Here is a 25,391-nt window from a genome sequence, read left to right as displayed (position 1 = left end):
AGGCAAAGGACTGGGACAGCGTATCTTACTAAGGTCATAAACTTAGAGCCGGAGGGAGCCAAACGCCATCTCGTCTGACCCCCCATTTTACAGTTGATAAAACTTAAGGTAAATGACTTTCCCAAGGTCACACAGCTAGTGAGTGTCTGAGGCTGAATTTGAACTCGTCTGTCTTCAGGTCCCCTCCAGATCCCAGGCCAAGTTCTCAGATGGATAATGAACCGTCTCATGCCATGAAATCAGACAATTAAGATGTGGTCTGGAAAGGCTAAAATGGCTGGTAGCCCCGGCATGGAGATCAAAGTCTCCTTCCTTAGGCCTCCATAGCCGGGCCCCGAGCGAGGGCTGTCCCCCTCTCCCTCCCCAGATCTATCACGAATCGCCTGAGCTTCCCCTTTGCCCCCCCCCCCCCAGTCTATCTGTCCAGCCTCACCTGCGCTCGGGTCGCTGGGTCCTTCCGGATCCACCTGATGACGGTCTCATAGACGAGCTCCTCCGCCTTGGTGTTGAGGCTGTCGTTGGACACGTATGCGATGAAGTCGTCCTTGGAGATGTTCAGGATCTCCTCATGGGCCGCCACCTCCGGGAAGATCTGCAGCGCGAAGGCCTTCGCCATGTGGTACAGCTCGCTGCACTGCATGGCCTCGGCCATGGCCAGCACTCCCAGGCAGTTCCCGGGGGTCAGCTGCTTCTCTGTGGGGGAGGGGGGACAGGCTCCGGTCACTCCGTGGACTGGCGGCCCTTCCTCCCCCCAGGGCCACACGGTCCTCCGGGGTGCCCCGTTGTGTCCCTTGGCTGAGCTTCCAGGGAACCAGGGCAGAGAAGGCGTGCTCTTTTGACACCCGGGGCCCAGTCAGGAGGGAGGGCTGGACACTGGTCTGTGGCTGGTGGAAGGGTCGAGAGGGGTCAGTTTGAGTCAATGGACTTTGAAGTTCCTACTATGTGCCAAGTATTGTGGTCAGTGTGGCTGAGGAGGGTCACAGGGGGGTCAGAGTATGTGGGAGGGTCACAGGGGGGTCAGAGTGTCTGGGGAGGGGTCACAGGGGGGCCAGAGTGTCTGGGGGAGGGGTCACAGGGGGGTCAGAGTATGCGGGAGGGTCACAGGGGGGTCAGTGTCTGGGGGAGGGGTCACGGGGGGGTCAGAGTGTCTGGGGAGGGGTCACGGGGGGTCAGAGTATCTAGGGGAGGGGTCACCACAGGGGGGTTAGAGTATCTGGGGGAAGGGTCACAGGGGGGTCAGAGTGTCTAGAGGAGGGGTCATGGGGGGGTCAGAGTGTCTGGGGGAGGGGTCACAGGGGTGTGTGTTTAGGGGAGGGGTCACGGGGGGTCAGAGTGTCTGGGGAGGGGTCACAGGGGGGTCAGAGTATGTGGGAGGGTCACAGGGAGGTCAGTGTGGCTGGGCCTGGCTCAGAACCCCTTCCCTGCCCTCTCGAGCCTCTTTGGGGCCTCCCCCGGTCCCAGAGCCTCTGGTGCTGCTCACCAAGGAAGGACACACAGACTTTGCAGAAGGTGTGGAACTGGAACTTGCTGGCAGCTTCGAGCAGCGTCTTGGCATTGGCCGCGTCGATGGTCAGCGAGCCGGTGTAGACAAACTCCAGGAGCAGCTCCAGGACGTCGGCCCGCAGGTCGGGCAGGCTGAGCTCCAGCTTGTCGCGGCCATCGCGCTCGCGGGGAGACCTGGCATGGCAGAGCAGAGCCCCCTCAGTGCCCGGCCGGCCGGGCGGCCTTCCTGCCTGCCTTCCTTCCCCGCGGCCTCGGCCTGGGCCTCTCTTTGGGCCGGTCGGCGGCGGAGAGCACAGCTGTAAGAGAAGAGCGTCGCCCGCAGCCCTGAGGGGCCGCCTGCTCCGAGAGGGCGCGTCACCCGGATGGAGATGGGGGTCTCCCAGGGGAAACAATGCCCTTTGGGTCCCCCCCACCCCAGGTGCTCCCGGAGGCCTCCCCCACGGGGCCCTCCTGCCCGGCCCCCAAGAGGATCGTTCCCGGCGGCCTCGCTCAGAACACAAGAGGAGACGGACAGTGGTTGGGGCTGGGACGGGCAGGGGTGGGGGCCTCTCCCTCCGCCACAGGCAGCAGCCAGCAGCCATCGGCCTCGTCGGGGGGGCCTGTGTGTGAGCTTGTGCTGGTGAACCTGGGGGACGCCGGGAGAGGGGGGGACAGTGGGCGCCGCAACAACTCTAGAGAGGACCTAAAAGACAGAAATGAAAATACCCCCCCGGCCCCCCCCCCAGCCACCAGGAAGAAGCAAAGAGGAGGAAGGTCAGGAGATGGTGGGCAGGAGGGGAGGGTCCCCGCCGTGTCTGGAAGGGAGTGAGACAGCCGGAGGGGCCCCCCTGCCCCAGCCAGAGTCCGTGGAGGCCCTCAGGTGGATGCGTCCAACCCGCCTGGCCCGGCGCTCTGGGCCAAGCAGTCAGTGGCCCCGAGGAGGGTCCGGGACGAGCCTGTGTGGCTGCTGCTGCACCCCGGAAGCCCTTCCCTTGCCCAGGTGGAGAGACAGCAAAGACCCGGCTTGGTGGCCCCAAACCCAGGGGCAAAGGCAGATGGAAGGAAGGATGGAGAAGGCCCCCAGACGGGAAGCTCACTACCTCACAGAGCGGCTCCTCCTGATCCTGATCTTAGCCCTGATTCTGTTCGGAGCCTGGGGGGGGGGGGGGCAGCTCGAGGAAAACGTGAGGGTTGGAGGCCGGGAGGTGCCCGACTGCCCTCGCAGAACCCCATGCGCAGAGCCCCCCCCCCATGTGCCCTAGGAGGAGGCGGGGCAGGGGAGGGTCCGAGAGCTTCTGGCATGGCTGCTCCCGGCGGGTGGTCTAGCTGGCCTTGCGTCGGGTGCCTCTGCAGACACGCGGGTCCTGGCCTCAGAGCCTGCAGTTCCAAGGGACCACAAGGGGTCCGGCCCGGTCCTCTCGTCAGACCCACCAGGGAAAGGACTCGGCCAAGGTCTCCCCGAGGTGCGGAAGAGCGTCCCCTGCCACCCCGTGAATGATGACAGCGTGAGACGGGCCGAAGCCCGGCCACAGCGAGGGGGCTTCCGGGGGAGCATCGCAGGGGCCACCTGCGCTGGGTTCGCTCCGTCGCTTCATCGGCCACGTGCTCGATCCCAGCTCGGCTGGCCGGGCCGTCTCGCTGCATTCGCTCCTGCCGGACCGACCACATCACGGGAAGACGCCAGGGAGGGGCCCAGCGCGGGCGACCCGGAGGTGAGAGCACGGCCGGGGGACGTCCCCCAAGAGCGCTGGCTGCTCTCCGGCAGAGCCTCTGGGCTCCTGCGTGCCTGGGAGAAGCAGGAGGCGGGTTCGGCTGTGCCCGGCTTCCCAAGGGCTGCCAGCTGTCTGGGAGAGCTCAGGACCTCCGCGGCCTCCTCTCTGCGCCTGTCCTCTGCGTCTCTCTGTCTCTCTCTCTGTCTCTCTGTCCTCTGCGTCTCTCTGTCTCTCCCTCTGCGTCTCTCTGTCCTCTGCGTCTCTGTCCTCTCTGGTCCGTCTCTCCCAACCCCAGAAGGCCGGTGAGGGACGGCCGTGGTCAGCCGTGGAAGGGGACGCCCGAGTGAGGTCCGTGCGTGGGAGGAGGAAGCTCCACAGCGACGGCTCGGACGGGAGGAGCCGGTGCTGGCGCTGGGGGGGCAGGTCCGGGTCCGAGGACTTCGGCTCTGCCCTTCGAGGCTCCTGTGACCCTGACGGCCTTCAGAAACCACCATGTTGGCGGCGCCTCTTCCGGTTGGGGGAAGATCGAACGGCCCCGGCGGGCCCTGAAGAGCACGAATTAACGTTCAGCAAAATCGCCGTTTCTCCTCCCGACGGCCTCCCGGCTTGGGGCTCTCCATGTGGCGTGCCACACGCATGTCTGAGCACCTTCAGTGTGGAGGCGGCCGACGGCCTGACAGCCGCCTCTTCCTCCTTCAGGGACGTGGTAGTGGCCGGCCGTGGCCTGTGCCCCGAGCGGCGCCTCCGCGTTCCTCTCCGAGGCCTCGTCCATGACGGACCCGCCGGCTCTCCGGGCACCGCAGAGGCTTGACTCGGAGCCCTTTTGGTGACCTCGGCGAGTCCATCCCCCGATTCTCCCCCATAGAGGCTGCCGGACTGTGCTGGGTTCAAGGGACGCCCCCTGCCGACATCCCCAGTCAGAGCAGGAAGCCGCCCTCCAGGGGAAGATGCGCCTCGTTCTGGCCTCCTCCGCCCCCCCAGACACCCCGGAAGCAGCTTCTTCAACGAGGAAGCCCCACGCCGCGGCCCCCCTCGTGCTCCGAGCACAAAGTCGAGCCACACGTCCTTGGAGAGCCCGAGAGGCGGCTTCGGGGAGTCCAGCCTCCTCCCAGGCTCGTCCGGCTTCAGTCCGCTCCCAGCGGATCAGGCCTCGTTCCTGGACGGACAACGGCTCCCTGTGGCCCATCTCCTCTTGGGGTGGGGGGGGGCAGAGGCGAGACTGCCTACACTCTGCAGACGTGGACTCCAGGGGTGTGGGGGTGGGGAGGAGCCCAGGGAGATGGAGACAGGCAGAAGGAGGGGAGCAGCTCGCTCCAGCCAGGGGTCCTGTCGGCCCCTCACACTCCGTGGCTCCCATCCAGAACGGAGCTCCCCGGCTCCCCGAAGGCTCCATCCTCCTCCTTTCATCCTCTCCCTCATCTCCCCTCTCCAGTCCTTTGCCCAGGCTTGTTGGAAGGGCCTCTGCCATGTCTCTTGCATCCATCACCTCTCTCCACTCACACTGCGGCCTCCTCTTCACCTGGACCAGTCTGGCCATCTCCTGACGGGCCGTCTTCCCACCCCTTTCAATGCCTCTCCCAGAGACTGGCCAAGTTAATCCTTTTAAGGCCTGGGTCCAACGGTGCCCTCCTGGGCTCAGGGGCAGCAGGGGCTTCCTGTGCCTCAAGACTAGCCATGGGACCCTTTCTTGGCCCAGGTGGTGCCAACCTTCTTTTCCATGGCTTAGCACAGGGCTTGGCACATGATAAGCAAAGCACTAAATCAATCAACCAGTCAACCTTTCTCCCCTCTGTCCTCCCTCCCTCCCTCCCTTCCTTCCCTCCCTCCCTCCCTCCCTTCCTTCCTTCCTTCCTTCCTCTCCTTCATTCTTTCCTTTCTCTCCTTCCTTCCTTCCTTCCTTCCTTCCTTCCTTCCTTCCTTCCTTCCTTCCTTCCTTCCTTCCTTCCTTCCTTCCTTCCTTCCTTCCTTCCTTCCTTCCTTCCTTCCTCCCTCCCTCCCTCCCTCCCTCCCTCCCTCCCTCCCTCCCTTCCTTCCTTCCTTCCTTCCTTCCTTCCTTCCTTCCTTCCTTCCTTCCTTCCTTCCTTCCTTCCTTCCTTCCTCCCTCCCTTCCTTCCTTCCTCCCTCCCTATTAGGGCAGAGACCTTAGGGAGAGCATCTCTGTACATGAGTGCCCCCCCCCCCCCCCGGAGGGCAGGGGCTAGCTCATTGCTTGCTGTGCTTCCCCAGGGCCAAGCACAACTCTGTACACAGCAGGCACTGAATAAATGTGTGTAGGAGGGGGAAGAGATGCAGGAGGGGAGGGGAGGGGAGGAAGAAGGCCCAACTCCGTGGCTCCCCCTCCTGCTCAGAGTCGGGCCCTCCTTGGGGATGGGCTGGCTCAGCCCCCTTCTGAATTGTGGATAACGCCACGGTGGGACGACACCAGAGGAGAGCCACGTAAATCCACAAGAAACAGGACTGGAGCTTTATGCTCAGGACGCGACTGTGTGGAAGGAGACACTGGCCAACGGGCCGTCCTGAAACAAAAGGCAGTCACTGGGGCGTTAGCTGGAGGCCGGCATCTGCTGGGGTGCTGCAAGGCAAATGTCTGGGGTGGGGGAGGGTTAATGTGCTGGCGTCAGGTCGAGGGGACTGGTGGGAATGGAGGAGGGGACCCCTGGGCTGTGGGCCGCAGCTACTCTGCCTCATCAGGAGGGCCCAAACGCTGGCCGGCTACAGCTTTCTGACAGGGATGGATAAAAACTGTTTGCATGCACGCAGGAGGGTCAGGCTGCTGGAACTAGCCAGAGAATGAGGCAGGAGGCAGAGGGAGGGAAGACCAATACCCAGTGGGAGGCCTGATGTGGGGGTGGGGGGCATCGGTGCTCATCCTCTGGACAAAGCCATCCCCACCCCCTAGGACCTGAGGGTGAGGAGAGGGTGTAGGTGAGTGGGATGCGGTCCCTTTGGAGTGAAGGCAGCGCCCCCTCTGTTCTGGGGTCTGACCCCTTGAGGCTCCAGCTGCTTTGGGGTTTGGGTGGGGCAGGCAGGGTGTTTTCCTTCAGCTGAATCAGGCAGAGTGGCAACAACTGCCTGGTCTGACTTAGAGTCAGCCTGAATCTAAGTTTGAGCATGTGATGGGAGATGCTGGGAAGGGATGGATTGGAGGCAGGGTGGGGCCCCCGCTGTGGAGGCGGACAGCCTGGCTGCTGGCTCTGGGAGAGGAGAGTCACTCTTCAGGACCTGCAAGAGAGGGGGGGAGAAAAGCCACACAATGCGTCCTACAGAGGAGTAGACCAGATCGCGGCTGGAGGGGAGCAAACCTTTTGATCAGGTCCTTGAGATACAAGCTGCAGGAAGCTACCACATTTTGGTGGACTTCAAACACTTTGCCGTCAACAATAATTTTCAGGTCTGTGAACTCTTTCGTTTTCCGCTGCTGGTTCAACTCCTTCAACATTTCTGCAGAACAGAGAAGACAGACAGGCCAGGTCCCATTAAGGTAAGGGGTCGGCGGCTGGGGGGGGGGGCTTTGCTTCTGATTTTGGGGAGGGTCAAGAAGTCGAGAAACCCAAAATACTGGACACTGTTTCTTGGCACGACTGACTCAACATGGATGGTCAAAAGGAGTCACAGACAGAGGGTGCCAGACAAGCAGCAACAGGAGCCAGGGAGTGGGAGACCCCCCAGAATCATCCCTTTTAAAAAGCAAAACAACGAACCACTTCAATTTGGAAAGGTAAAAAATGAACACGGTTTCCACACAGATAAACCAGAAACGGAGAAGGCATTCATTCTCGTGGATAGTCGAGGCCACGACTGCGCCCCATCCCCTCCGCCCCCATCACGTGGCAGCATTTCTCCCTCTGGATGGGCACGATACCTGGTCAAACATGGGGTGAGGATGCAGCGGGCCTGGGGAGGGTACAAAGCTAGTGCGGCTCGTGGATGAGCGTGGCAGGGCATCTGGCACCCGCCACAGATAACCTTGCCCTCGTGGCCGAGCGCACCAGAGCCGCCAGCGCCGGCACACGGGGGACGTTCTGGGCTGGGCTCTCCTGCACCTTCTCCTTCTCCAGGGTGCCTGCAGTGTGGAGCTGGGCGCCTTTGGGCTTTTAGCTTCAAGGCGTCCTTGCTCCCCAAGTTCGAATGTGCCCCGAGACTGCCGTGGGGGGCACAAGGGAGGGAGGGAGGGAGGGAGGAGGGGAGCGGGCAGCAGCACCTACCTTTGCCTGGCATCCACAGCACAGAAAAGCAAAGATCTGCCCGAGTCACTGGCACAGGCGAGGATGTGGCCCAAGTCCCCTCCCCCGGAAGGCGACCGCCTGGATCACCCAGACACCCCTTCTGTACAATGGCAGCACCGGGTCAGGCGATCCCCAGGGTGCCGCCCTCCGGCCGTCTAGGGGTCAACCTGGCTGGCTTCCTGGCCCTCTGCAGCTCCCTGGAGGCTTCTTTGGCCGCCCAGCCCGGCTCCAGCCAGGAGGGAGTGGCGCGGCCCGTCTCGTTCCCCTGACAGCTCCCTCTTCCGTCTCCCGGAGGGGCCCGCCTGGGCCTTCTCGTGCACGAGGGACTTGGGGGGCCACCGAGGCCCATTTTACAGAGGGTGAAACGGAGGTCCAACGAGGGGAAAGGACTTGTGTGGAGGCCACGCAGGGCGCCGGCCGGCCTCCGAGACGCTGCTTGTGTGGCCACTGAAGAGGCCTCGGAGGCTCCGCTGGGCAGCTCTGAAGCCCCGGACTGGGCTGGCGGCCCTTTGGCTGTCCGGTCCAGCAGGGGCCGAGCCACGAGCCACCCGAGAGCCACGAATGCCGGGAAGGTTCCGGAGGAAGCAGCCCCAGCGAGGGCCCCGCGATGACTCCGCGCAGACTCCCCGGGAGCGGGGGGAAACGGACGCCCCAACAGACGGGAAGGGACGGCCGCCGCTGTGCAGCCCCGACAGAAAGGGGGTCACCGGGGCCCCCACTTCCCACAGGCTCCTGCTGTTTGGCGCACGGAAAGCGCTGTGCGTGCTGGCTGGGCCGCCGTGGGCAGTCGGGGAGACTAGGAGGCCGCGGGCAGAGCAGAGCCGGGCACTGGAAGGGGCGCTTGCCTCGGGCTTCGCCCATGGTCGCATCGAGCGGGTTTTCGCGGAGGGGAGGTGCCGGCCTGGCGGGCAGCGGCAGGACCTTCCCGAGATTCGCCCACGGGGACGCCCTCCTCCGACGTTGGAGTGCAGGACGGGCCCGGGGGGGCCTGGGCAGGGAGGGAGGAGGCAGGGAGGCCGGAGAAGGGGCCCTGATGGCGCCTCCTGCGGAGAGCAGAAGCAAGGCCAGAGAAAGCGGCCGGTGCGAGGCGGTCCACGACGCTCTCCGGGCGCCCATGTTGTTCACGAGGCCTCAGGGCGGCGGCACGGACGGGCCCTGGGCCGGGAGGCGCGAGCACAGGAGCTCCCCGTCCTGGCTGGGCGGCCTGGGCGCCCCTCGGAGCTCTCTCGGCCTCCGTTTCCTCCCCCGTCCAAGGGCTGGAATGACAGTCCCCACTTCTGCCTTCGAGGCCCCGGAAGTGCTGCGACGGCTGCTGCCCGGCCCGGGGATGCGTAGCCGATGTCTGTCCTCGGCGGGCCATAAGAGGGGCCGCTTCCTGCGGGCAGAGCTCTGCTGCCCTCGTCCCCGGGCTGGCCTCGGGGTTAGACTGGAGGCCCCTCGGTGAGCTGGGGGCGTCGCGGCCCGCTTCCTCACTTGCACGATGGGCGCGTCTGCTTCCTCGTCGTCGGGGCCTCGGTGGCTCCTCACAGAGCCGAGTTGGGCTGACCTGTTCCCTCCGCGAAGGCGCAAAGGGCTTCCCCGGGCCGCATGGCTGCTTGGAGATCTCCGGACGAGATGACCCCGCGGGCTCCGTGACCGACGCTTGCCTCATCCCGAAGGCGCTGCCTTTCTGGCGCGTGAGGCTGCACGGTCCTTGGCATGGGCCACACCGGGACTTGGGTCTCCAGGCGCATTGGCTGCGAGCCGGCGTGTCGGATTTGTTTAAGCGAGCGAGGCCGTCACAGCCTCGACCCGAAGACCTCCGATATCGCCTCAAGCTCTGCCCACGAGGGGCTTTCAATGCTTTCCTTGGTTTCTCTTTCTTGGATTTCGCAAGAATCTTGGGGGAGAGCGACGGGAAAGAAGGCCAGGCAATGCTGTGCTGTTGTAGGCTACAGGCCACTCAGGCAGATGGAGGATACGGATGATGCTCTCGAGAGAGATGGAGGAACTTGGACATTAGATCTCAGAAGCGAGTCTCTCTGCCGTAGGGAGAGCAACTGATAAAACCTTGTCTTGCTGCTGCCATCTTTCAGGCCATTCTGAATTGGAAGCAGCCCAACGAGGAGGAATGGGCTGGTGGGAGGTCAGGAGGAGGCTCGGGGGCAGGGACGCACCCCTCAACCCTAGGAACTGTGATGCGCTGGGTGGGCTCTGAAGGGTTCAGAGGAAGGACGTGATGATCCCACTGGCGGCCCGAAAGGGAGAGGAGACTCCCGAGGATGCTCTCTGCTGGGGAAGGATCCCGGCTAGGAAAGGGGCAAGTTCCCAGGAGGGGAGGCATCTGTCCAGGGTCCGAGAGGGGAGAGCAGCTCAGCCAAGAGGGTCATGCAAGGCGAGCCGAGCCTAGAGAGTCTCGGCTGGTGAAGGATGAAGGAGAACCGGACACTCCTCCGCTGTGCGGGCGACAGGGCAGGGCCGCTGTCCAGGGTGCCCTCAACAGGGTGGCCGAGATCTCATCTGCGAGTCTAGTTCCTACTTCCCAGGAGGTTTCCCAAACTCGACAAGACAACAGAAAGCAAAACCCCAAACCAAGATCCCCCAAACTTTCCCGGATGTCCCTCGAATGTGCTCCTCCAGGCACCCCAGCTAAGCCCGTGCTGGGCTTGTCTGGGCAGTCACTCAGGAAGGGCCCGGCCTCGGTCTAGGACGGGAGCTAGGAGGGGGCGCCGCTCAGGCCGGAAAGCAGGTACGGGAAGGCTTGGCTGGGACAGTGGTGGGATCTTGGGGTTCTGATGGAAGCCGGAGGCCCCCGTGCAGTTCTTCCTCTTGCCTGATCCCCGGCCCAAGATACAAAGACATCAGACACTGGAATGAAGGGAACCCCGAGAAATGGCGTCTCTAGAACCATCGGCCAGCACGGTCTCCAGCGGGGCCAAACCCTTCCCAGCAAGGCTGGGGCTAAAACGAGTCTGCCGTTGTCCCCCCGACTGTTTCGTGAGATGCTCGCTAGAGCGGAAACAGCAAAAAAAGAGACCGAAGGAATTAGAAAAGGCAACGAAGAAACAAAGTCATTGCTCTTGGCAGATGGAGCGACCCCATCCCGAGAGAACTCTGGAGAACCGGCCAAAAGACTACTTGGAACAACGAACAGCTTGAGCCAAGTCACAAGATACAGAATCAGCCCAGGGACTGGTTTGGGCACAAAGGAGCTTCCTCCCCCCACCATGCCACCACCCTCAGCAAAGAAGTCTGCCAAGGGGAGGGGCTTCCCCTTCTTCTTTTTAGCAAAAGCTGCCATATTGGGAGAGGGAGAGAGAACGCAAAAGATCCCGATGAGGCAGTCGCATGATCCTAGCGAGCGTGTCGGGCTGGGAGATGCGAAGCTCTACAACGTACAAAATAAGCTCACAGAAATCAGCAGCATTTCTGTTTACCACAAACAAAATATTACAGCAAGCAATGAAAAAGGAAATTCCGCTCAAAACAACTCTAGACAACAAACTACCTGAGCAGCAGCTGCATGAAGACAATCACAAACACTTCACACAAGTTGAGTCAGACCTAAAGAATTAGGGAAACACGAATTGCTCATGGATAGGCTGAGCCAACATAATGAAAATGACAAGTACCTAAGTTAATTTCCCTCTTCAGTGACATGCCCATCAAACTATCCCCAAATGATTTCATAGGCCAACCCAACAAAGCTCATCGGGAAGAACATGAGGCCAAGAACGTCAAGAGAATTCATTTAAAAAGTATAGAAGAGGCCCGGCTGTACCTGATATCAAACTATACGAGAAAGCAGTAATTGTGGAAACAATCTGGTTCTGGCTAAGAAACGGAGTGCTGGATCAATGGAACTGATCAACACATGGCCATCGATGTCCATCGCATCTTAGAGTTTGGCAAACCCAAGACCCAAGCCTTTGGGGAAATAACTCGCAATTGGACAAAAACCACCAGGAAAACTGGAAAGCAATATGGCAGCGGTTAGGCATGGGTCAGCGTGTCACACCACACCCCGGATAAAGCACAAGTGCACGCTTGACCTAGAAACAAAGGGGGACACCACAAACAGATGAGGGGAACCTGGAGAGTTTCCTTGTCAGACTTCTACATAAGGGAAGAATTTGTGACCAAATGAGACAGAGAGAACACGATGAAACATGAAGTAGATTGTTCTGGTTACGTTAAATTAAGGAAAGGGGGGTTTGTACAAGTGAAACCACCGCAACGGGGTTAGAAGGGAAGCAACCCGTCTGGGAAAAGTTGTCTAGCAAGTGTCTCCGACAAAGGGCTCGCCCCTCAAATAGACGGAAGATGGCGTCCAATGGCTAAGAAGACAAGCCTTTCCCTGATGGAGACGTGGCCAGGGGAGGCGAGCAGGCCGTTCTCAAAGGAAGACATTAAAACAGTTGCCATCATAGGAAGGAATGCTGCTGATCCCTCAGAGGGGCCACCTCCCGCCCACCAGCTAAAGAGAAGGGATAAATGTTGGAGGGGGCGGGGCAAAATCGGGACACTGATGCATTGTTGGTGGAGCTGTGACCAGGCTCAAAGGGCCCCAGAACGGTTCAGGTCCTTGAACCCTGCGACACCCCTTCCGGGTCTGTATCCCAAAGAGATCAGAGACAAGGGAAAGGGCTGGCCTGCACCTAAATACTTTCAGAAGCTCTTTGTGGCGAAGAATTAGAAATTGGGGTTGTCCATCCCTTGAGGCGTGGGTGAACAAGTGTGGGATGGGGCAGAAATGGGAGATGAGTGCGCTCGGAAAAGCCAGGGATGCCAAAGGAAGGGGGCAGAACCAGGAGGATGGGGTGGATGGGCACAGAAAGAGGCTCCGATGACGTGCGGCGAAGCAAGGCTCCACGATGACCCCGAAAGCCGGATGAAAAGTGCCATCTGTGGCCCGAGAAGGCCCCGAGGGGCTCTGAGGCCGATCGAAGCCCGCCATCTTCCCTCCAGCTCCTTCGTGAGGTTCCTGTTGTGCGGGTGACGACGCGGCCTGCGCCGTGCATGGCTATGGCCGCCGTCCGTCAGCCCATCCCCGCCTCGGAGAAAGCTTGAATTCCCAAATGTCAGACGGCTGTTTCCGTGTGTAGCAGAACAAAAGGGGCCGTTAAGCAAACGGATGGCGGCGCGGACGTGCCCCGATTCCCTCTGCACGGTCAGCAGGCGCGTCCACGCTGCGGGCTCTCCCTCTCGGGCAGTGGCCAGAGGCTGGCACTCTTCCCGCTCGCTGGCTGAAAGCGGCCGGAGGCCTGCACTGCGCCCGTGCCGCCGATGTTGGTGCCAGGCACCCCCAGCGCGCCTCTCCTGCGCTCCAGCCGCTCAGCCCCTACCGCTGAGCAGCGACCCGGGGCATCCGGCGGGCCCCGCACGACTCGGTGTCGACCCTGCTCTGTCGAGGGCCCGACCGTCCCTCTAGGCCCTCCCGGCGGCCCCCGCTGCATCTGCTGGGGCCGCCAAGCCACGATGTCTTGACACAGCCGCTCGTGGAGGCCAGGAGGCCGCAAAGGGGGTCCTCGACACCAGCAGCCCTCCCCAGCCTCAGGACAAACAGCGTGCCAGACCACCACCACAAGACCAGACTCAAAGCAAACCCAAGAGACTCTCTTGGGCTCGCTCCCTCCTGCTTGTGCCTGCGACTCGTGCCCAGAAAGGCCGCCCCCACGGCCAGCCCCCGTCCACGTCCACGGGAGAGGCTCGTGCCCCGGGCGAGCTGACACGAAGCCGAGTCGGGCTTCCGGGAGCCCTTCGGTCCGCCTGGGCCACGGCGTCTGCCGACTGCCTCACGGAACGCCAGCCAGGCGCTTTGTGAGAAGTTAGCGCGTCGAGCGTGTATGTTGGGGTGAAAATAAGGGCTGACCCTGGGCCCGGCGGAAGCAGCTCCGTGCCAAGCTCAGCCCCAGGCGGGCACACACAGCCAGGAACCCCCGAAGCTGTGAGCAAGGCAGGCCCTGAGCTCTTGGCATGCATCCACACAGCCATCACCAGGTTCAGCCGGGCTCTCTGGGCCAACAGCTATGGGGCCTCCAGCCACCTGATCACCAGCCACCTGATCACCAGCCACATGATCAGCAGCCACATGATCACCAGCCACCTGATCGCCAGCCACCTGATCACCAGCCACATGATCGCCAGCCACATGATCACCAGCCACCTGATCGCCAGCCACCTGATCGCCAGCCACCTGATCACCAGCCACATGATCGCCAGCCACCTGATCGCCAGCCACCTGATCGCCAGCCACATGATCACCAGCCACCTGATCGCCAGCCACATGATCGCCAGCCACCTGATCACCAGCCACATGATCGCCAGCCACCTGATCGCCAGCCACCTGATCACCAGCCACCTGATCGCCAGCCACCTGATCGCCAGCCACATGATCACCAGCCACATGATCACTAGCCATAGTACCACCAGCCTAAGGAGCCACCTAAATGCTTTTCTCCAAACACATCCTCAACATGTTGTTCCCCTCAACAGCTGGCCTCATTTTTCTGCCATCTCCAGGATGAAATACCAACACCATAGGCTGCCTTTGAGGCTTAACACAGTCTTTAGCCTCACACACTAGCCTGGTTTCTTGCCTAACTAGCCTACTGATAAATCATTTCCCACCTCTAGGCCTTTGCCCAGACTGTGCCTCCTCAGCCTTTTTTTTTTCAGCTTCTTTAGGACTTCCCTAACACAGGCAGTACCCTCCCACTAGAAAGCGAGCCCCCCCCCCCCGAGGGTAGGGGCCATTTCCTTCTGGCCCAGGGCCCAGCAACACTGGAACGGGTTCTGTGGTGGGAGTCTGTTTTTGGTCCTAAGGACATCTTGGGCCCCCTCGAGCTGAGGCTGCTGTGGATGGGGAAGGTGGAACCACCTGCTGCCCCTGGGACTGTGCCTCATTGGCCTGCGTTGCCCCCAAAGAGGGGCTGGTCCCCTCCAGCTCTCCAGACGTCATGAAGTTGGGCTGTGACTCCAAATGCAGTCTGGGAAAATCCTGCCTCAGTCTGTGGACCCAAGTTCCAATCCTGCCTGTCCACAGCCAGGATCCTTGACTGTCTGGATCATACAGAGGTTGGAGGACTTGGAGTTGGGAAGACCTGAGTTCAAATCCAGCTGCAGACCCTGCCTTGCTGGGTGTCCCTGGATGAGTCACTTGACCTGTGTGCCTTGGTAGTTCTGCAGTCACAGGGATGAAACAGCTGTCCCAGGCTCCTTCCTCTCTACTCCGAGGCAGGCGAGGCCTTGCTCTTCTGCTCACGCTATTGCTCGCCCGCCTACCTGCTCATTCTCTTGTTTGCCCACTTGCTCTCTTGCTCGCTCACTCTTCTGCTTGCTCACCCACTCGCTCTCTTGCCTGCTCGCTCGCCCTCTCACTCACTCGCTCTTCTGCTCGCGCACTCTCCTTCTTGCTCTCTTGCTCGCTCACTCTTCTGCTTGCTCACCCACTCGCTCTCTTGCCCGCTCGCTCGCCCTCTCCCTCACTCGCTCTTCTGCTCGCTCACTCTTCTTCTTGCTCTCTTGCTCGCTCACTCTTCTGCTCGCTCACCCACTCGCTCTCTTGCCTGCTCGCTTGCCCTCTCACTCACTCGCTCTTCTGCTCGCGCACTCTTCTTCTTGCTCTCTTGCTCGCTCACTCTTCTGTGCGCTCACCCACTCGCTCTCTTGCCCACTCGCTCGCCCTCTCCCTCACTCGCTCTTCTGCTCGCTCACTCTTCTTCTTGCTCTCTTTTGCTCGCTCACTCTTCTGCTCGCTCACCCACTCGCTCTCTTGCCTGCTCGCTTGCCCTCTCACTCACTCGCTCTTCTGCTCGCGCACTCTTCTTCTTGCTCTCTTGCTCGCTCACTCTTCTGTGCGCTCACCCACTCGCTCTCTTGCCCACTCGCTCGCCCTCTCCCTCACTCGCTCTTCTGCTCGCTCACTCTTCTTCTTGCTCTCTTTTGCTCGCTCACTCTTCTGCTCGCTCACCCACTCGCTCTCTTGCCCGCTCGCTCACCCTCTCCCTCACTTGCTCTTCGGCTCACTCTCTTGTTTTTCGGCTTGCTGCACTGAAATGAGGCTTTTTAGGGGGCCGGAGCGCTCACAGACGATCACTTGGCCTAAGGCGAGTCCGAGAGTACTTCCAGCCACCTTTCATTCTTGACGGATTTGCCTTTAAATTAAAGGAGCCCATTAAGGCTGCGGGATCCGATCCGGAGCACCCAAACGGGGGAGACAGACGTGGCGTTTCCCGGGGGGGGCGAGGGGGGCGCAGCGGTCCCACGAGGGTCCTGGCCACCGTCCCTGCTCGGGCACCGGCTGCCTGTCACGGCCATTCCTCCAATGAGCAGCACGACAGATGCGGGCAGCGCCCTGGCCTGGTGCCCTCTCGATGCCTGCCACACCCGGGCGCAGCCCTCGCCCTGACCCCGCGGGGCCTCTGCCGCGATGGAGCCTCGAGGGCTGGCAGAGGCCGCGTTCCTGATGCCAGGGCAGGGCATGGATGGAGGGGTGCCCGGCTCCGGGGGCTCCCCTCTCGGGGCAGAGCCTTTGGGGACGTCGGAGAAGTGCCCAGAGCGGCCCCCCTTCACGCTGGTGCCAGCGGTCAGGAGGCCGCCGCGCGCCCCTCGCCCCCCTGCCCGGGGCCCCCCGGGACCTACCTTTGGGGTGCCAGGGGTCCGTGAACTCGTACTTGCCCACGCCGACGGTCCGCAGCATCTGCACGGCCTCCGGGGGAGCGGCCGGGGGCCCCGCCGGCCCGTTGGCGCCGGGCACGCCGTCGGGCGGCGGCGGCAGGACGGGGCACGCCAGGTGCCCGTTGCCCACGGCGGGGGGGCCGGCGCGGGCCGCGGAGGACAGGCCCAGGGCTTGGCCGCCGCCGTACAGGCTCTGGCTGGGCAGCGTCACCACCAGGTTGCTGAGCGGCTGCGCAGGCGGAGGCTGGAGCTGGTAGGGCGCCGGCAGCAGCGGCAGCGACGGGCTCACCCCGAGGACGGGCGCCGGCACGCTCGCGGCCGGGCTGAAGGCGGGCGGCTGGCTGACCCCGTACGAGTGCGCCAGGAGGGCCGGCTGGCTGCCCGCGGTCACGGCGTTCGCCCACGGCGCGCCCCCTGCAACAGAGACGGGCGGGAGGCCGGTGGGCGCGCGAGCGGGCACCTACGTCCCCCCGAGACGCAGTGTGGAGGGGGGACCCGGGCTGAGGGCTCTGGGGGTGCCCCCTTGACCCTCAGGCATCCGGGGAGCAGGGCTGGGCCTGGGGGGCCGCCGGAGGGCAGGGGGAGCCCCTGAAGAGCTCGTGTCCTGGGAGACGGTTGGGGGCAAAGGCCTGGAGGCAGGAATGAGCCTGGGGCGGCAGCAGTCCTCTGGGGGGATGTGGGGGAGGCCAGTCTGCGCCCCCTGGTCCCCGGGGCCTTGGCCGGAGCCTCGGCTCTCTGCTGAGCCCCAAAGAAGGCCTCCGAGGCGGGCCGCCCAGCCCCACGGAGACGGCGGGGAGCAGCGGGTGGCTCGAGATCCGGGTTCGAAGCTCAGGCTGGATGACCCCAGTCTAGGGCCGGGACGGGGGGGGGGGATGCTGGGGAGACGAGGGGAGCTCTGGGGGGCCCTTCTGTCGCTCCTCCCCTTCAGACCCGGCTCTCGGCCTCCCCCACAACAGCGCGTGGCCCTGCCGAGGGGCCCGGAGCCCGCGGCTGGCTCTGGGATGGAAGGAGGGGGTGGCCCGGCGCGAGGGGCTGCTCCCCCCTCGGCAAGGTCCCCTGGGAAGGGGGAGGAGGAGCTGGGGGGTGATGGGCGGAAGGGCCCCCCTGCACACCTGGGTTCTCACTTTCCCGAATCTGCTTAGGTGGAGGCTCGTCCGTGTCCCAAGGAGTGGACTGATTGATGGGCGTCTGTCCCCACCGCACGCTGGCTGCCAGGCCTTGTGATGGGGTCTCCACCTTGGAGAGGCCAGGGACCTGTGAGGGAAGAAGAGGTGGGTCAGGCAGGTCCCCAAATGCTCCCCGGAGCCCACGCCTCTACCGGTTGGGAGAGGCCCTGGACCCTCCCCCTCCCCTGCCACCGGCCACCGGCTCAGCAGGGCCTGGACACGCAGCCGCCTCTGTCCCAGGAGCCCAGCTGGCCTCCCTCCTCAGGGAAGGACCAGCCCAGTGGCACCATGGCCACTCTAAAGAGCGCCTTGGGTCAGCTCAGGAGGGAAGGATTGCTCGAAGTTCTAGGCCACTGAGGTCAGTGTCTACCCACAAGGAGGAGGGTGCCTGGAGAGCACCTACAAAACAAGGGACCTAGTCAGGGATCACCAAGGTGCTCAGAGTGATGGGGGAGGTGAGAGGTGCGGCTCAACTGGCCAGAGGGAGGGAGGGAGCTGAAGACCTGGCAACCAGGAAGCACCAGAGATCCCCCTAGAGCCTTTTGGGGCCATCCAGAACAGCGTGTGCCAGACTAACCCATCTCTGTGCGCAGTACTACTGCCTTAGTGGGTGAGGCAAACCCTGTGCTCAGCTTACCTCTGCAAAGCTCCTGACACAACGAACCCCTCCCCAACAGTTACAGATGCTTAGGGATGCAGGACCTGAGACTCCTCAGGGGAAAAGAGCCCGTCCCTACCAGGACAAGCAGCAGTTAATGGTTTCTGAAAGTCCAAGATGGGATGCTGTTGGGGAAAGTCTGGTTCGGCTTGCCAGGGAGCAGTGTAAGACCTACCAGCCCCCCTCAGCCAAGGAGGGAGCGGAGGCTGTAGAGGGGAAGAGACTTGGCCAAGGTCCCACAGGTGGACCATGGAAGCCCCATGCTCCATCTCAGATCCTCAGGACTCCCCACGAAGCTGCTCCTGTCCTGACACCACAGACCAGGCAAGGCTCCCCGAGAGGGCTCTGCTCTGGGAAGGAGTCTTGAGGTCTAGAAGCTCTGAGCGGAGGCCATTCAACCGTGTCTCTCCTCTTGCAGAGACCACGAGGGACCCCTCGAGTAACTGGTGATGAGCAGCATTCAAGCAACCACCCAGCCACAAGGGGGACGATGCCCCAGGCAGCGCAGGAGCAGCCCGAGAGCAGCCCAAGGGTTAGGATGGGAGCTTTCCTCACGGCTCCCGAGGTCTGAGGGGGAATATGTGGCCCTTCCCTGAAGCCGCTCCCACTGGGTGGCAAGGACGGATGATGCCGCCATCCTAACGGGCCAGCCCGAATCAGGAAGCCGGCACCCTCCGTAACTCCGTCTTGGAGAACCGCGGGGCACAGAAGGTCAGCCCGGCGCCCCCAGCGGTACGTAGGACTCCCCCGCCGGCGCGGCTGCCCCACTCTCCTCCCTCCTCCCTCTCTGCCTTTCCCTTCTAGCTCCTTCGCTTCTGTCTTGTCTGCAAGCACTCGGCTTGGAGGCGTTGTCGGCGGCTTCCTGGATCTTCTCAGACGTCCTCCTCCTGTCCTGCCCTCTGGTCTTCCCTGCACCAGGTCGGGTCGGGCCGCCACTGGCGTCCCCTGGCAGGAGGCCGAGCGACGGATCATCCTGGGATGCGGAAGCCCTGGGCGCCGAGGGAGGGGGCCGCCGCTGGACCACTTGGCTGCCCCCATCTTAGCTTCTTGGTTTGGAGGCCTCGAATCCAGCCCCAAAGCCAGGCAGATCCTGGCTGTGATTCTCGTGGCCTCGGTAGGTGCTTCCGCGTCCACAGGGAAAACCTGCGTGTGTCCTGGCCCGGCCCGCAGCAGCGCTTCGGCGTGGGACAACAGACAGGCCGGCCGCCTCCTCCGCCTCGAGGGAGTCTGGCCTTCCCGGGACTCGGCTCGGCAGCCGGACGGGCACCTGCTCCGGCCCTCGAGGGTCTCCCCCGAACACGTCCGTCCTGGACGCCGGCGCCTCCCACTGCCCAGGCGCCTCGCCGAGGATTCGCACTCAGGTGTGCCGGCCAAGGGGAGACGCCCCGGGGCAGAGCCAGGTCCAGGCAGCCGCCGCCACCAGCGACGGGCCGAGGCTCCCGAGCTCTCGTCGGGGACGGGGGGCCCTTCGCCGGCTCTGGGTGCAAGACTCGGCCCCTGCCCGAACGCAGAACCGGGGCTCGGCTGGGGCTCGGCCAAGAAGTCCAGGACAGAAAGGAGCAGCGCGAGAGGGGCAGGACGGGCAGAAGGGCAGAGCCTCCGCCACAGCCCGGGCACCGGCTCCCCCGAGGACGAGAACTCGGCCCCAAGCGCAGGACGAACAGAAGCTCCTCCAGAAAGCCGCGCCTCAGAACCAGAATCGGGCCGGGGGAGCTCGGGGCGCCCCGAGGCACCAGGAAACGACCCCCGGCAAAGAAGATGGAGGCCTGGGGAGGGGCAGGGCGGCCCAAGTGGAGATGGCCAACGAGGGAGCTGGGAGGGGTGGCTGGACCCAGAGCAGCCGGACCACTCAGCCGAGAGAAGAGAGGTCCTGAGTTCGAGTCCTAACTTTGCCTCTCCCTGTGCCCTCACCCTGGCGCACAGTGGGCACACAAGAGCTCAGCACAGGCCTGGCACCCAGGAGGCATTAACAAAGGCTTGCCCCCCCCCTTTCAGGCCCTCAGACACGGCCCCCCCCCGGGGCCTCCCTCGCACGTGGCAGCCCGTCTCCCTCCCCGGCCCTCTGGGAGGACCCTCCGTCCACCCTGTCAGTGACTCGCCTGCAGGAAGTCCCCAAGACCGGGACGAGCCGATGAAGCGGGGTTCGGGCCCGCCGAGGCGAGGCGCCGACAGGGCAGGGGACCCGGCCGGGCTTGGCCATCACCCGGTGCCCGTCCGAGGCCCCGCGCAGGCCCGGTCCGTCCACGTGCGGCTGGACGGCGGTGGCCCAGGAAGGCCGCAAAGAGGGCGCCCGGGCCGCGCCGTCTCCCCAAGGCTGAGCGGCGGCTTCACAGCAAAGGCAATCTCTGGGGGCGGCTGCGGGCGGCCTGGAGGAGCCTTCAGAGGGCCTGGAAGTGGGATCCCGGAGGGGAGCCCCGAGTCCCCGGCGAGTGGATAGCCGGAGGCTCCCCGGAGTCGCTGGGGGCCTCGGCCAGCCTCTCGGGTCTCTTGGCAGCCCGGCGGACGGGCCCGGCTCCCGGCCTTCCTCTGAAGGGGGCGGCCCGGGAGGCTCCAAGGCCGGGGTTTGCCTCCTCCTCATGGCTGGGCCTGCACCGGCCCGGGGCCATTGGCTGGGGGCGGGCGGAGGAGCCCGCTTCGGTCCAGTCCAGGCCCCGGGGCCCCGCGGCTCCCAGGGAAGGTCCCATCGCGCTGGGCCAGCCAGACAGCGTGGCCTCCACGGTCTTTTCCAGCCCTGAAGTCTAGTGGCCACACGGATGCCTCCGGGGGCAGGAATGCTTCTTGCTGTGGATGTGAAGCTCGGACCCGGGACTGAGCATAATGCGAGAGGCCTGGCTCTGGAGCCGAGGGTCTCTGGGAAGTCCCCCAGCCTCCTGATCTGTAAAATGGGCACACGAGTTACTCGCTGGTCTGTTGTGCAGCACAATGGAGTCCCGCGCCCTGGGTTCAAATTCAGACCCACTGAGTGGCCCTGGGCCTATCACTTCCCCTTTCAAGGGACTGGCCTCGATAGTGACATTTATGGCAGTGTAGACGGCCCACATGGGCACCTCACTGGTGTGGGGAAGGCTCGGTTTTGGGCCTAAGAATGTGGGTGCAGGTGAGCATGTCGGGGACCCCAAGCTCAGCCCAAGGGCCAGAGAGCTTCCCCCCTTGGAGGGGCTGCAGGAACTCGGGGCAGCCTCCGGGTCCAAAAGTGACCACCGTTGGTAAGAAGAAATGGTGAGACGAACCTCGGAGTGCCGGAGGAATCTGAGCTCTTCGTCCTCCTCTTCCTCCACTTCTCAAAGGACCCTGGCTCGCCTGGCCCCTCCCCCAGAGGGGCGTAGCCCCCCCAGCCCCACCCGGGGCTCTTCCCTCTCCCTGGGGAGGGCCTGGCACAAAGCACGCCTCAGGAGCCCAGTCCCAAACATAGGACTGACGTCGGCTGTGCCCCCCTCAGCCTGGCACTGCTGAGTGCCGCCCCCACAGAAGCCGAGGGCCCGCTCCTCCTTCCTGGGGCTCCCTCACCCACAATGACATTGGCCAGGGCGGGCTCCTTCTCGGGGTGACTCCCCCCACCCAAGAGCTCTGGAGGCACCTGTCCTTCCTGGCCACCCGCCTTACGTAGCTTCTGCCAGGCCCCCTCCCCTTGCCGGGGCCACTGGCCCTTCCTATTGCCATCTCTTGGCCCTGGACGGGCACAGGAATGGGCATGTCTCAGAGGAGGCGGGTACCGGCAGCCACTCTGCCATCATCGTCTCTGGGGAGGCAATTCGGCTCCTCTCTGCCTTTGCTGAGCCTCTCGAGGCGCTCCATGTGGGGACGGGAGGGGGGGGGGCGGCCCGAGAGCCTCAGGCCCAGAGCAGGGTCGGGGCACGGCAGCCTCCTCCCTCCCAGGGGCTGCTTGGCTGCCCAGCGACCAGGAGTTCTGCCCACTCTGGCCAAAGCAGGGAGGCCCGAGGTTGTTGACGAGCCCACAATCCACCCGTTTGTGGGCCAAGTTAGGCCCCAGGCCTGGAAAGCTTGAAAGGATTCCGCGGCCGGCAGGTTTTCTCATTAGTGACTGTTCGGGCCGCCCAGTGCCCGAGCTCCGAGACGGCGACTGCCAAGCCCCTTCTAGGGCCCAGCTGGGGGGCGAGGCCCGAAGCGCCGACCTCTGCACGGCGAAATCTTTGTTTACGAGCGCGGGCTGTCCTCCCGGAACATTTCTGGGGATGAAAAACAGCAGCCCGGGAAGAGCAGAGGCCAGGGCTGGGTGCAGGGAGGGGGAGCTGCACATGCCTGCCCACGTGAGCGATCCCAGCAGAGGCCAGCACAGGCCAAGGGGGGCCAAATCCAGCCTCTGTCCCTCAGCTGGGGGGGTGGCTAGGCCTCAGTTTCCCCCTCTGCAAAGTCAGAGAATTGGATGATCTGTAAGACCCCTTCCGGCTCCTGGTCTCTCCCCAACAGCTATAGAGGTCTCTTTCCAGCTGCTGGGAGACCACAGAACCGAGAGCTGGGAAGACCTCAGAGCCCAGGAGGCCGGCCTCTACCAGAAGAAGCTCGGAGTCTGGAGGTGCTCCCCCGGGGTCTCTGCCCCAGGCTGAATGTCCCCAGTTCCTTTGGGCCATCTTTGTGCAGAGTGGACTCCACGAGGCCCTTCCTCATCCCCTCACGGCCTGTTTGGGACGTCCTTGCTGAGCGTCAATGGATGTCCGAGTCTCCCAGGAGGCGGCACCTGGCCCTGGAGCCCAGGAGGCAGCGCCCGACCTCCCTCCCGGCTCCAGGAAGCTGACGGGGAGAAGCTGGCCCCACATTTCAATAGTCCTTCGGCCGATGTGTCCAGAGGAGGAGAAATAGCAAACGGTGAGCACTGTCCAGGAGTGGAAGGGATGAGCTCCCCGTCCTTGATGGTGTTCAGGGCAGGCTGGGTGGTGCTTTTTGGGGGTGCCTCTGAGTGTGTGCACATATGGGGGTCCAGTCTGTGCAGTCTCTGCCAGCTTGGAACGAGCTGCCTCGTAGGACCACCCCGTGCCCCCAGAAAGGACAGTCAGCTCGACTCCCCGGCCTCTGCACCTCTGTGGTCAGAGCCGACGACCTTAACGGACAAAACAGGGCACGAGTGACCCGTCTCCAGACGATGAGAGACGGCCACCCTCAGGCGCAGAAGAAGTCACTGAGCATCAGCCAGCCTGGCCCTCGGGAGGACGGCGATGAAAAGCCGCCTGGTGAGTGACCGCCCTGGGCATCTGCCGTGCCGCAGGGGCAGGTCCAGTGAACCCTGGCTGCCCCTGGCACGAGGGGGAGCCAGAAGAGCTTCAGGTCCAGGCCAGGGAACGACCGACCGATGGGAGGATTGAAGGGGTCGTTGGGCACCTACCGTGTGCCAGGAGAGCCCAGAGGAGAAAGCTGGGACCAGGGCAGATCAGAGCACACACAGCCGGCACCAGCAGAGCATGAGTTAGCCCGGGAGGCTTCATGGAGAAGGTGGGCAGAGAAGGCCTTCATGGGGTGGAGGGAAGGATGGAGGGTGCCCCAGCATGGGCCAGGCACAGACCATGGAGGAAGGCTTGGCTGGACTGGGTGGGGGTGGGGGGCGGCACAGACACGTCTAAGGCTGTGTGGGGGCCTCCCAACAGGACGCCTGGGGCCGGCTGGCCAGATGAATTCCAGATGTTGTTGCCCTTCCCCCAAGCTTCCCCCTCCCCAGACAAGGACAGGGCAGCCCAGAGCCAGATGGTGAGGTCCCCAGCCCGGGAGAGGCTGCCCAGCCCAGGCACTCAGCCATTCCCCCTCTGCTCCCTTGAGACTTCCCACACCCCAGTGCTTGCCTGTTTGCCAGATGGGGAAGCTGAGTGTATAACTGAAAATATGCTACCCTAAAAAAGAACTACATTTCCCAGGAGCCCACCGACTTCTTGTCTTTATGTACTTCCTGTAAACAGGGGATATTAGGCGGGGATGTGGAGGGTCCCGCCTCTTTACTTCCTGTCCCGAGCTTGGTGGGGTTAAGGTGGGGCTTTGAACTGACTGATCAGCCATGGGCACGTGGTCTCTATTTGGTACCCTCTTTATTCCTTGATTTCTAATGATCTTTAACAAATCTCTTAAAATAGAATACTTTTTATTATTAAGATCTTAATTCTTACACGAGGCCTCAAGACCTCCAGAGGCAGCGGAGCAGGACAGTTGTGGAGAGGCGCCATGTTGTTCTGGGCGAGGGCTCCGTACGCCTTTGTCAGGCATGAGACACGCACACGCACGCCCAATGCTCCCAGAGGCCAGCCCAAGGCAGCTCGGAGTGCACGGGGCACGGGGGGGGGGGGCAGTCACCCAAGTCAGACCCCCATGAGAGGCCACCCTCTTGGTCTACCCCGTAGGACCACCCCCTCGACACACCTCATGTGCTCACAGCCACACATACATACACACACACACACGTATACCACACACAAACACACATGTCCACAAGCTCACAACCATTTATTAAGCGCCTACTATGTGCCAGGCACACACCCCTTGCATTCCATATGCCCACAGTCTCATGCACAGAAATGCACATGCACTCACACACACATGCTTCCGGCCCCAGGACACCCCCTTATTTCCCCCAGCCCCCGCCTGTCAGGCTCAGATCCCCCTGGCCCCCCACAAAGACTCTGGGGGAAGGTAGCACCCCAGCTGCCCCTCAGACAAGGCTGCATGTAAGGTAACGTAGGCCAGTCTGAGGGTCTCGTCCAGCAGCCTTCCCCTTCCACAGAGTGGAAAACTGAGTCCAGGACGGGTAAGGAGCTGGCCCAATGCCTCTGTGTTGGAATTAGAACCCAGGACCTATGTCCAAACTCCTTTAAATCTGAGCAGACAGGACTGGCCCCAAAGCGCCTTCTCAGGCAGAGCAGCTCTGGCCTGAGGGGCGCAGGGGCAGCCAGTTGTCTCCCAAACACCCTCTGATCTCATGGGCCTCTGACCCCGGCCAGGGGCCCGGCCCTCCACTGACCACTCAGGGGCTGCAGGGGCCCAAGTCCCCCGACTGCATGGGCAGCCCCACTCTGCCTATCGGGAGCCCCGAGCCCCACAGCTGCCCCCCGAAACATCCTCCATGCCGAGGCCGTGCACCCACGGAGTCAGGAGGCCGGGTTCCAGGCCCAGCCCCACCACCGACTGGCCCCAGGTCAGTCCTCCCCACAGCGGCCACTGCATTTCCCCAGGCTCCTGCCTGGCCCAGTGGACCTTTCCAGCCACGTCCACGATCTTCCCTTCACATCCTCGACCTCCCCACCTAAAGCTCCCACCAGCTGCCGCCTGACATGGCTACGCCATCTCTGGCTGCCACGATTTGGTACCAACTGTTGTTCATGCACCCACTCCTTCCCTCCCGGAGACCCAGGGTGAGTCCTTAGCCTCTATTTGCCTCTGTTTTCTCATCTGTATGATGGGGATATTAACAGCACCTACCTCGTTTGGGAGGGCCCAATGAGGGAGTATTTGTAAAGCACAGGGCCTGGCACAGTTAAGTAAGTGCCGGACACAC

General features: G+C 63.1%; 1 protein-coding gene across 3 annotated transcripts in view; it reads right to left on the bottom strand.

Moving 5' to 3' along the window:
- Window positions 1-25,391, bottom strand: part of KLHL29 (kelch like family member 29) — a 75,948-nt gene that overhangs the window by 9,606 nt on the left and 40,951 nt on the right. For all 3 annotated transcript variants that reach the window (XM_056824788.1, XM_056824778.1, XM_056824786.1), the window contains 5 exons: window positions 17,191-17,332; window positions 16,043-16,492; window positions 6,497-6,635; window positions 1,481-1,677; window positions 434-693 (listed from right to left, as the gene is read on the bottom strand). In XM_056824788.1, the coding sequence (XP_056680766.1) occupies window positions 434-693; window positions 1,481-1,677; window positions 6,497-6,635; window positions 16,043-16,492; window positions 17,191-17,332 (1,188 nt within the window). The remainder of the gene's footprint in view (window positions 1-433; window positions 694-1,480; window positions 1,678-6,496; window positions 6,636-16,042; window positions 16,493-17,190; window positions 17,333-25,391) is intronic.

This window comes from Monodelphis domestica, chromosome 1 (genome assembly GCF_027887165.1).
Source record: "Monodelphis domestica isolate mMonDom1 chromosome 1, mMonDom1.pri, whole genome shotgun sequence".
In the NCBI taxonomy this organism is placed as follows: domain Eukaryota; kingdom Metazoa; phylum Chordata; class Mammalia; order Didelphimorphia; family Didelphidae; genus Monodelphis; species Monodelphis domestica.
This window is presented reverse-complemented; position numbering and strand designations above follow the sequence as displayed.